The 11,929-nt window shown below is 44.5% G+C and overlaps 1 protein-coding gene across 1 annotated transcript in view; it reads right to left on the bottom strand.

Annotated features, from left to right (window-relative positions):
- Window positions 1-1,569: 1,569 nt before the first annotated feature.
- The window catches only part of ccbe1 (collagen and calcium binding EGF domains 1), a 126,993-nt gene continuing 116,633 nt past the window's right edge, over window positions 1,570-11,929 (bottom strand). The window contains 6 exon segments of the mRNA XM_007903104.2: window positions 1,570-2,304; window positions 3,735-3,770; window positions 5,762-5,797; window positions 8,656-8,795; window positions 10,543-10,596; window positions 10,599-10,665. Of these exon segments, the coding sequence (XP_007901295.2) occupies window positions 2,068-2,304; window positions 3,735-3,770; window positions 5,762-5,797; window positions 8,656-8,795; window positions 10,543-10,596; window positions 10,599-10,665 (570 nt within the window). The 3' untranslated portion in view covers window positions 1,570-2,067.

Raw genomic sequence — 11,929 nt, 5'->3', positions numbered from 1 at the left:
GGGTTGGGGGAGGCAGTGTGGGGGAATGTGCCAGGATATCCATTCTTTAATTTAATTCTGGACTCCTTTATGGTTCAGACGCAGCAATGATCATTGTAATCTTTGGAGGCTGATGCAAAAAGCAGCCAATAGATACCGATACAAATTTCTGACGAAATTGCTGACATCTGGATTTGGGTTATGCAACAGATCAGCATCGGGTATTGTCCCAATGAAAAAAAGATGTTTGTAAAAATTTCAAGGCGGAAATCATCAGGTTTGTCAAGCGACATGACCCTTAAAGGATTCTATGAGGCCCAAAGGATTGTGCGTGCGTATATATGTGTGTTATGGTGTCAGATGGCAAGCATACCTTTGGATCCCCACCGACCACCATCAGTGTCTGTGTCTTCAGCCACGATGCCCAGAACCTCTGGAACACCCTGCCTCTCTTCCCCACCCACTTACCTATCTTCACCTGAAAACCTACCTCTTCAACACGCCTATGGGCACCATACCCCCTCCCCTCTCCCTTCTCCCTTGCTCAGTGTACAATCATAAAAATAATAATCCTTACATTTGATATAGCGCCTTATCAAGTCTTCGAGACATCTCAAAGCACCTCACAAAATATACTGTAAAGTGAATTTGTGTATTTTGTTGGCGAAACAATTGCACACAGCAGTGACCAAATTATTATTATTTATTTGTGTTTTGAATAGATTATTTCCCCCAGAAGAGTGTTCCAACAATCCACTAACAATTGGGTTCCTACTTACTGGTAGGTAAACAGCGACATGTGGAAAAACGAAACTTGGCCAACATTTCGCCCTGGGAATCAAACCCAGGCCCTCATGCTCACGAAGTGAGTGCTCTAACCACACTACCCGCTAATTGCAGCGCTCAGAGACATTATCCTATGTGAAGGACGCTGAAGCAAGTTGTAGATGTTGGTTTATGAACCTTTACGAATTGGTATAAAAGAACCTCAACCTTTTTGGACTATGTTGTATTAGGTGCTGGGTGGTTACTGCACATCTCGACGACGTGATAAGGTGCTATATCAAATGCAAAGACTATTATTATCATCATTAGTTTTCCCTGGCTGTTGATCCCTTCGAAGTCTACAAAAGCAACAGTTTTGGAAATGTACAAAAAGCACCTAAAAGAGAAAGCAGAGTTACTGCTTTGCGGTTGTCCCTTCGACTACAGTCAAATGGGACTGAGAAGGAAGAGCACCTCACCAACAAAAGGATACAGATACAGGAAAGCTGTGTAAATCTGAGATCTGTGTAAGTTGTACATTATCACTCAAGAGGTGCATATGCCCAACGTTAATTTCCAATTATTTATAAGTTTCACATAACTCATACTTTGCATAAGTCGAATGAAAAGTATGGTCCCAACTGATATGACTTATGTGAGATTTACTGTACTATAGAAACACTGCCAAAGTACTTTCGGTTCTCCAAGATATGAAGAGAGCTGTATAATCGCAAGCTGATGTTGTTGAATCAGAGACATTCGCAAAATCCTGTTGAATTTTAAGACAATGTTTTTCTGGGGCAAAAAGACTTTGAGAAACATGAAGGCTTTCTATCCATTTATGAAACGAAACAAAGGTGACAATTTCTAAACACAGAGGAGTGAATAAACAACGGACATTTTGAAAGATTTCCCAGTGGAAACAAATTATTATGACGCATTATTATCGAAGGACAAAATATGCATATGAACCCTTAATCCCCTTCGTATCTCCTCCTGCTCTCTCCCCCACCACCCAACACACACACACACACACACACTCAATGCGGAATGTGGAAACAACAGCTCTCAGTACTACACACTTTCACTCAGAAAAATGACCTTTTTAAAATTGTGTTGTGACAGGACTCTCTTAAGACTCTAGGATTTATCTCAAATATTACGTTTGATAAAGTATATACTTTTTTAAAAAAAGAGACTGACAAAGAAATAAAATTCTACATCAGCAGTGCAATATATCTCACATCCTCACTGGTCCCATCTCTAGAGCCCGATCCTAGTGGAAAGGACTGGCGGTTCAGTTTTGGTAAAGTGTGGTAAATTTCATGTGGAAGTTCTTTTCCGGAGTCCCCTTGGGTTGCCCCTGTGCCTGTAGTCTTCCCCCGAGCCCCAGTCAGGAATGTCATAGCTTTGGCCTTCCCTCAGGTCCTGCTTGGGAACTGGGAATCCCTCTCCTGTGGCGTGATTCCCGGGTCCAAGCACCTTCTCCTGAAGCTCGGCAATGTCGTTCCTGATGTCTGCCAGCATCAAGAGCAAGAAGTCAAAGGAACCCGGTGGACCCTGAAAGACAAATTTATATTTATACAGTAAACCTCACATAAGTTGTATCAGTTGGGACCATACATTTAATATGACTTCTGCAAAATATGAGTTATATCAAACTTGCATAGAATATAAACTCCAGAATGATACTTGGGCAGATATACGACTTAAATGATTTATATAGATCAGATTTATGTGAGTTTTACTGTATTGCTTTCACATCGGGAGGACATCAGGCTCAACATTTCTGGTTTGGCATCTGAGATGCTGGTGGGAGCTGAGGCGAGTGGAGAGGAGAAAGTTGACCAAACGATACGTGGTCTAAGAGGTAGGTATTGAGACAGACCTTGAATGAGGGTGAGGGAGGGAACAAATTGGAGAGACTCTGAGATGGAAATCATGGCAAAGTTGATGTTGATTTTTCTTTGCCATATCAATGGATTAGATTCTGATTAGACTCCAGCAGTTACCCCAGCACACTCTGGGGTCCTCAAGCCTTGGCTCTTGCCAACCTCTGCCCAATACTTTCTAGGATTAGGTAATCAGGATGCGTCTCTCCAGGGAGAGAGTGTGCATTCCATTCCATAAATCTATCTCTGGAATTTCCATGTGTAGGTGGGCTGCATGGAAATCTCAGCTTGGTTTGGATAATCTTAAGCATGGCGATGGGTTTCCGTATATGGCAGACACCCAGCTGGCCAAAAAAGACCACATTTTCAAACCACTTTCCTTGGAAATTTTTTCACATAGTGGAAAAATAAGCAAGGGATGGAAGGCTGAAGCAATAAACATGATAGAATATTAAAATAGACTGAAATTGCATTTTTACAATGGATACTGGTGATATGAGAGAGAAGACAGCTGGAATTATTCACAAATATTTCAGTGTGTGTGCGTTAGGGTGGGTGGGGTGGGGGGGTGGGCAGGGGCACGAGGGGAAATGGAAACAATCCTGTTAATTAAATAAACAGTGGAATGTTAAGATGTAATTGTCAAGGTCAATGAGGTAATTGGAGGCAGGAGCTCTATTTAAAGAGAACTGGCCTCCGTGCATAGGGTGGGGGATACCAACTGTGTGTGTGTATGTGTGTGTGTGTGCGGGGGGTGGGTTTGTGGGTGTGTGGGGTGGGCGAGAGATATCAACTGTGGGGTTGGGAGAGATAGTAACCGCAGGATTGAGGCAATGGCACGTCAAAGGAGCACTTTACACAGGTTATATGGCATTTGGCTCATGTTACACGTTACATATCACACTTGGCTTTGTGGACTGTTTCGCTTTTTGCTATTATTCTTCTGCTGATGGCCAATTTTCATCTATTGTGCAAATAAAACTCTTGTTTTTAGTTCCCAAAGTGCCTTTGACTGGTCTGAGCTCTGACCACAGGCACCACCACATCTCACACTGCTGATCGAGGTCACCGCAAGTGAAAGGGCAAATAGGTCCTTACAGGTGGTCCTCTTGGTCCAGTAGCCCCCTGCTCTCCCTGGAAAACAAAGTGATGAAAATCAATGGTTTTAGCTTGTTATATAATAATAATAATCCATTTGATATAGTGCCTTTATCACATCTTCTAGACAACAACAACAACAACAACAAAATTACATTTGTATAGCGCCTTTGATGTTGGGAGGACGTCCCAAGGCACTGGGGGGCTTCACAGAATATATTGTAAAGAGAATTAACTTTAGATTTTGTAGGCAAAATGCGGCATCCAATTGCGCACAGCAGTGTCCCACAAACAGTCTTGGATTACGTCAATTACTTTTAAATTTATTTTGAAGAAATTATTACCCCCGGAAAAGCAATCCGTTAATCGACTAACAACTGGATTCCTACTTACTGCTAGGTAAACAGAGGCATGTGGAGTAAGGAAACTTGCCCTATATCTCACCCTGCTGCGAATCAAATCCAGATCCTCTCGCTTACAAGGCGAGTGCTCTAACCACTAACTTTGGGTAAAGCTGCTAGTGTCATAGTGTAGTATCAGGGTATTTTCTGTTCCTTAATGTTGTGACAAATATCATGTTCTGGGTAGTGGAAGTTAGTCATAGGGTTGAGGACCAATAAAACACCATTGAGTTTTTTCTACATTGTTTCTTGATTGTCTGTAAAGATCAAGGAGGGAGGGAGGCAACACGAGTAGGTTATTGCTGAAGTCAGCTGTCTGGTAGTGCGAAGGACGTTGATCCCCTTGTTGTGCAATAACGCACCCATCGTCATATGTATATTCTCATTAATGAAGTTTCATTCAGAGAGGAAACTTGCACGATACAGAGAAGGGACTGATAAAGAGGCCGCCTAATCCCTGACTGTTCAGTGCTTTGGGACGTCCTCTCGACGTGAAAGGCACTTTACAAATGTAATTTTGTATTGTATTGTACACTGAACGCTTTGTCATAACGCAGGTATAATAATAATAATAATCCTTGCATTTGATATAGTCTTATCATGTCTTCGAAACATCTCAAAATGCTTCAACAACAACAACAAGATTACATTTGTATAGCGCCTTTCATGTCGGGAGGACGTCCCAAGGCGCTGGACAGAGTACAGCATTTCAGACCTGAGCTGGGGTCGGGGGGGAAAGGGAGGGAAGGGGAAGGGGAGTGGCCGATGGCATAGTCGAAGAGGAGGGACTTGAAGGAGGCTAAGGAGGGGGCGAGGCGGAGTGATTGGGGGATGGAATTCCAGAGGTTGGCGGCAGAATGGCTGAAGGCTCTCCCACTCGGGGGACGAGGAGCAGGCCAGAGCCAGCTGAGCAGAGAGAACGGGTGAGTTGATAGGGGGTTAGGAGGTCGTAGAGGTAGGGTGGGGCGAGGCCATGGAGGGCTTTGTATGTGAGGACCAGGATCTTGAACTGGATCCTCTGAAGGATAGGGAGCCAGTGGAGTCGGGCGAGAGTGGGGAAGATGGGGTCACGGAGTTTGGTGAGAGAACACGGGCTGCAGAGTTCTGGGTTATTTGCAGCTGTGGAGGGAGGAGTTGGGAAGGCCGACAAGCAGGACATTTGCATAGTCGAGCCTGGAGGTGATGAAGGCATGAACAAGAGTTTCAGTTGCCTGAGGGGTGAGGCAGTGGCGGAGTTGGCGATGTTACGGAGATGAGGGAAGGCAGAGCGGATCATGGCTTGAATGTGGGGGAGAAAAGACATTTGAGGGTCAAACAAGACACCTAGGTTCCCGACTGGCTTCACGGGATATACTGTAAAGTGTAGTGACTGTGTGTTTAGTGGGCGAAACGCGGCAGCAAATTGCGCTCGTTATTGTCCCACAAATAGTAGTGGATTGAGTGACCAAATTATTTTTTACTTATTTTAGAGGAATTATTCCTCCGAATTATAATAGGGGTGAGAACCGTCGCACCTTATCAAACCCTTTTAGAATTTAAAACACCTCTATCAGGTCCCCTCTTAACCGTCTCTTCTCTAGTGGAAACAAATTCTAAATAAATAATGAATGAAAATTAAAAACATACCTTGGCTCCAGCTCTTCCAGATGACCCAGGCGACCCCTACAATAAATGTAACACACAGTGAGAAGTGCAGAATCACTGTGGTATGGAAACATGCATTTATATAGCACCATTCGCATAACGTCTCGGAGGGCTTCACAGGGACAGTAATAATAATAATCAACAACAAATTGCATTTATATAGCGCCCCTCACACAGGGTATCATCCCAAAGCTCTTGACAATGTTGGTGCACAACATCAAGCCTGGGGGAGGGGTAGGTGACCATAGGCACGGTCGAATTGGAAAGTCTTCATGGGTGACCTGAAGTTGGGCAAAGGCACACGGATAGAGGAAGAGTGCCCCAGAGTTTTGGGGCGTAGTGGCTGAAAGCGTGGATTGGAGGGCCCGAGGGACATGCAGAAGGCCGGAGCCTTTCAAAGTGATAACACCTTATCACTTCGTCCAGATGTCTCAAAGCGCTTCACAGAGTATATTACAAGACAATACAAAATTACATTTGTAAGACGCCTTTCACATCGGGAGGATGTCACAACAACAACAACAACAAAACTACATTTATAGAGCGCCTTTCATGTCGGGAGGATGTCCCAAGGCGCTGAACAGTCAGATGTTGGTGGTGTAGGGGTGAGAGAAGGCAGAGAGGTGGGAGGGAGACCAAAGGCACGGTCGAAGGGAAGGGTCTTGAGACCGGCCTTGAAGGATGTGAGGGAGGAAGCAAGGTGAAGGGCGGGTCAGGCGGGAGACATGGAGCAGGCCGGAGCCTGATGAACGGAGGGGGCGGGCAGGTTGGTAGGGAGTAAGCAGGTCAGAGAGTAGGAGGGAGCAAGGCCATGGATGGCCTTAAAGGTGTCCCAAGGCACTGGACAGTCAGGGATTGGATCCGAACATGGTGGGGTGGTTGGGATCAGGGAGGGTGGAGTCCAGAAAGGGTGGGTCAAAGAGGAGGGTCGAGATGTGCCTTGATAGGCAAGGGAGAGAGTGAGGAGAGGGAATGTGGGATAGAGTTCCAAAGGGTGGGGGAGGCTGAAGACCCGACTGCTGATGGTGGGGTGAGTCGAGCAGGGGACATAGAGCAGGCCAGAACCTGCAGAGAGGAGGGAGCTGACTGATTGATAAGGGGTCAGCAGGTCGAGAGATAGGAAGAAGCAAGGCCATGGAGGGCCTTGAAGACGAGGATGAGGATTTTGAACTCTATCGCCTGAAGGATGGGGAGCCAGTGGAGCCGGGCGAGGGTGGAGATGATGGGGTCACAGAGCCTGATGCAGGAGAGGACATGAGCTGCAGAGTTCTAGATGATCTGCAGGAAACACGGAAGAGTTGGGAAGGCCCACAAGCATGGAGTTGGGGTAGTCGAGTCCAGCTGTGATGAATATATGAATAAGGGTTTCGGCGTCCAGAAGTGTGAGGCAGTGGCGGAGCCGGGCAATCTTATGGAGGTGGGGAAAGGCAGAGTGGATCATAGCACGGATGTGGGAGAAAAAGGACAGTTGAGGTTCAAACAAGACGTCAAGATTCCGGATTGGCTCAGTGAGGTGGAGTGTGTATTCCTGGAAGGTGATGCCTGAAGTGTGTAGACGCTGACGGATTCCAATCTAGAGAGCGGTCTTGTTGACATTCAACTGCAGAAAGCAAGCTCTCATCTAGGACTTAATGTCTGACAGACAATCTGTTAGGACAGCAGTGGTCCTGGAGTCGATCGTAGAGGCAGAGAAACATTGTTGGGTATCATCCGCATACATGTAGAAGAAATTGACCCCACATAACCATGTTTTGCCCACAAAATATAGTTATTTCACATTACAGTATAGTTTGTGAAGCACTTTGAGATGTCTCAACAACATGATAAGGGGCTATATCAAATGCAAGGATTATTAGTATCATTATTATTAAAAGTGAACCCTCCTCGGTATTCCGGGTGAAAAATGAGTTGCGCTCTGTGATAATTATCACTGGTGATAATCACGCAGGCTATCATTAGGTTGACCCTCCAGTGCAGTGCATTGCATTGTCAGAGGTACTCTCCTTGGAATGATATGTCAAATCAAGATACTGTCTGCCTGTTCAGCTAGATGCCAAAGATCCTGTGGCGCTGTTCGAAAAGAGAGTTTTGCCCGGTGTCCTGGCTCACAATCCCCCAGATAAAATTAGTCATTCACTTCTCGGCTGTTTGTGGGACATTACTGCGCAGAAATTGGCTGCCTCATACACCTTCTAATACATTTTGCAAATACTGCGAATTGTAATTAATGTGTATATCAGATGCATTTGATGTAGTGCCTATCGCATCAAAGTGCCAGAAATGCTTCACAGCAATTCCTGTAAAGTGTAGTGACTGCGGTCATTTGCCAATTTGCACATAGACAAACATGAAGTGAACAACTGGAGAATTGTTAAATATGGGATCATTAACATCCACCTAAACAACTGAACAGGCATAACATCTCTTCCTAAGGAAACCTGCATTCCTCCAACAACGCAGCACTGATATTGTCTGCAATGTTAGCCCAAATAATAAATAAATGATAATAATTCTTGAGCCAGCCTTATCATGTAATTGAGATGTCTCAAAGCGCTTCACAGGATATACTGTAAAGTGGATTGACTGAATTTTATGGATGAAAAGGGCCAGCCAATTGTGCACAGCAGTGTCCCTGCAAATAGTCATGGACTGATTGACCAAATTTTTTTGGGGAAAGGATTATTATCCCCTCAAAGTCTTGACTCCAATGGGTCTTGAACCCAGAACCTTCTGGGTCTTGAACCCAGAGGCGAGAGCTCTATTGACTGAACGACATTGACAAAGAATTGGGGGTGAGGTGGGGAGGAAACTCACTCAAGTTGGACAGTGAGTGTAATTTCAGGAAAGTTAAGCTGATTTGGAGAACGGATACTGACCACTGGCCCTCGCCTTCCCTTCTTGATGTGAGATATATCAGGTGAAGGGCCTACGGGCCCCATTAACCCTCTGGAACCTGGTTGCCCTGGAGCTCCTGGTGGTCCCCTTGGGCCTGGGTTTCCTTTAGGTCCTGACAGACCTGCAGAGAGTCAGAGAAAACTATTAGTAACTCTCGCTGCGATGTGTAAAATAGATGCCAAACAGAGCATTTCAGCAAGATCATCTCACCACATTCCTCACATTCAAACCAAAGGTCATGTTATTAATAGGAGGCAGTCAGCTGCCAGGAAAAAACAAGATGCAAAACTAATACCTCTCAACAGATGACAGGAATATCCGCCCAGTCAGATGCCACAAAAGTATACAGTCAAATTCACTTTACGGTATATCCTGAAGCGCTTTGAGATGTCTTGAAGACGTGATAAGGCGCTACATCAAATGCAAGGATTATTATTATTATCACTAAATTTATAGGACAGAAGGAAAGTTGGCCCATTATGTCTGTGCAGGCTCTTTTAAGAGCAATCCTTTAGTTTAATTTACCTATCTTTTCTTTATACTACTGACGCTAATTCCTTTTCATTGTTTATCTAGGTCCCTTTTGAAAACTACTATGGGTTCTGCCTTAACCACCACTCCCAGCTGGGCATTACATAACCTTAACAATAGTTCTCCTAACCTCTCCATGTGCTCATTTGCTACTCTCTTAATTTGAATGCTCTAGACATTGGCTCACTGGGCAATGTGGGTTATATGGGCTAACACTTGCTCTCCACCAGTGGTCAGTGTAATGATCGCAGAGCTCCTGATGTATTAGCCAGAGCCTCCCATATTTCCTCTGATATTTCCTATGGGTGTATTTTGTCTGACCAGTTGCCTTGTAGACAAAACAGAAATCAATTTTAGCTCTTCATAATGGATTAAGTTAGGGTTATGACCCAAGAACAACTAACTCTCTGGACTACCCTTGATTTCATTAATAATAATAATAATCCTGGCATTTGGTATAACGCCTTTAACGTCAGGAGGACGTGAAGTGGGGTGACTATGTATTTGTGGGCGAATACGGCAGCCAATTTGTGCACAGCAATCTCCCACAAACAGTCGTGAAGTGAATGACCAATTTTATTTGGGGGATTGTTGGCCAGGACACCGGGAGATATACCCTTCTTATTTTGAATAATGCCATGGGATTTTCAATATCCACCTGAACAGGTAGACAGGACCTCGGTTTGATATCTCATCCGAAGGATGACACCTCCAACAATCTCCTCTGACACCTCTCAGTCTTGTTTGCATACTCTTTATAATAAGAGTTTTGCCCACACAATCCTGCACTTCAGAGTATATCCCGCGGAATGCTTTTAGACATCCTCCTGACTTAAAAGGTGCTATACTAAGTGTAATGATTATTATGATAATAATTCATTATATTATCAATGATTTCCATAATAATAATAATAATCCTTGCCTTATCGCATTGTCACATCGTCAAATGACTCAAAGTGCTTCACAGGGTTTATTGCAAAGTGTAGTGACTGAATATTTGTAGGTGAATGTGGCAGCCAATTTCCCCACAGCAGTGTGCCACAAACAGCCGTGACATGAATGACCAATTTTCTCTGGGGTTTGATGTCCAGAACATTTGGAGTAACTCCCTTCCTTGTGAAATAGGCCACAGGATCTTTAACACCCACCACATAAAAGGGGAGGTGGGGAGAAACACCTTGATTTGAAGGACAATACTTTATACTACTCGTTGCTCCCCTTGCATTGCTCAAGTGTCAGGCTAAAGTGCGAGTCTCAAATCCCAACGTGGGGCTTGAACTCATGACCTTCCGAGCCAAGGGCAAAAATTCTATCAATGCAGCCAAGTTGTTCCTTACCTGGAGGCCCTGGGGGCCCAGGTGATCCTGGAATTCCAGAACTGTAACTGTGGACGCAAGTAACTTCTCTCTATTTGACAGCTGCTTGCCAATATTGCCAACATTGTTGGGCAGTAAAGTGATCTGAGTGAAATGGAATTCAAGGTTACTTCAACATCTTGCAATTGCATAGTACTTTATAATAATAATCCTTGCCTTTGTTATTGTGCCTTATCACATCTTCAAGACAACAATAACTTGCACTTTATATATATGTTCTATATATATATATATATATGACCCCCACTCAGGGTAGCGTCTCAGAGCACTTAACAGTGGTGGAGCCTGACTCTGAGCCGTGGGGGTGGGTGAAGGTGACTGTTAATACTGTTGAAAGAGAAAGTTTTCAGGCAAGACTTGAGAAAGGGGAGAGAGGGTCAAGAGAGAGGTATTGAGGAAGAGTGTTCTAGACTTTCAGGGAGTAGTGGCTGAAAGCACGACCTCTAATGGTGGGGCGGAGGGTGTGAGGGATGAGCAGGAGGCCGGTGCCAGTCAAGCGAAGGCGCTGGGTGGTGGATTGGGGAGTGAGGAGGTCGGAGAGATAGGGAGGTGCTAGGGGGTGAAGGTCACCTCCCTACCATCTGAAAGACGTCTTGAAGTGCTTCACAGAATATACTATAAAATAAACTTTATATGTTGTGGAATAAATAATGGTGCAGAATAATGGTGGCCAACCTATGGCCCACAGGCCAGAAGTGGCTCACTGGGCTGTCAAGAAGTGGCCCGTGGAACATTTCCTTGAGTCCAGGATGTGTCCGTGTTCAATCAATAGTTTGTTTCCACTTATTTGTTGACTGAATATTTCTTGATTTTGTTGATTGAATATTTCTTGATTTACAGCATAGATCAAGAAATATTCAATCGAGAAAATTTATTTTGTTGGCGACCAAAATGATTGGCCACCAGTGACGTAGGGCAACAGGTAGTTGTCAAATCTACTTTACTCTGGTCAAACTCCCAAGCCATAGGTTCGATGTCGCCGAGAACTAGCTTGGAGAAATTCGATCTTATTCGTTTTGAAACAAATTCCTTGCAATTGAACATGTCTTTGTTATTGATCCATCTTTGGAATTAAAGGAAAATAATCCTCTAACCCCCTCCCCCGCGCCCCCACCACCAATGCCTCCTCACCCCCACCCCCACTCGTTCAAGTTCAAGTTTGGAGGAAATGCAACAGGTCACATCACAGATGGATAATACAATTTCTTTTAAATCACTGCATTTAAAAGTCAAATTACGGGCAAATGTCTGTAGACTGGAGCTATTGTGTGGAGCTACATTCCACATTCATGACTTGAGTACAGACTCCATTGTACGTGGGGGAACCACGGTCACAAAGGGCCAAATG

Source organism: Callorhinchus milii, unplaced genomic scaffold (assembly GCF_018977255.1).
Source record: "Callorhinchus milii isolate IMCB2004 unplaced genomic scaffold, IMCB_Cmil_1.0 Scaffold1, whole genome shotgun sequence".
Classification (NCBI taxonomy): Eukaryota; Metazoa; Chordata; class Chondrichthyes; order Chimaeriformes; family Callorhinchidae; genus Callorhinchus; species Callorhinchus milii.
Note: the sequence above shows the minus strand (reverse complement) of the source record. Positions and strands in the feature narration are given on the sequence as shown.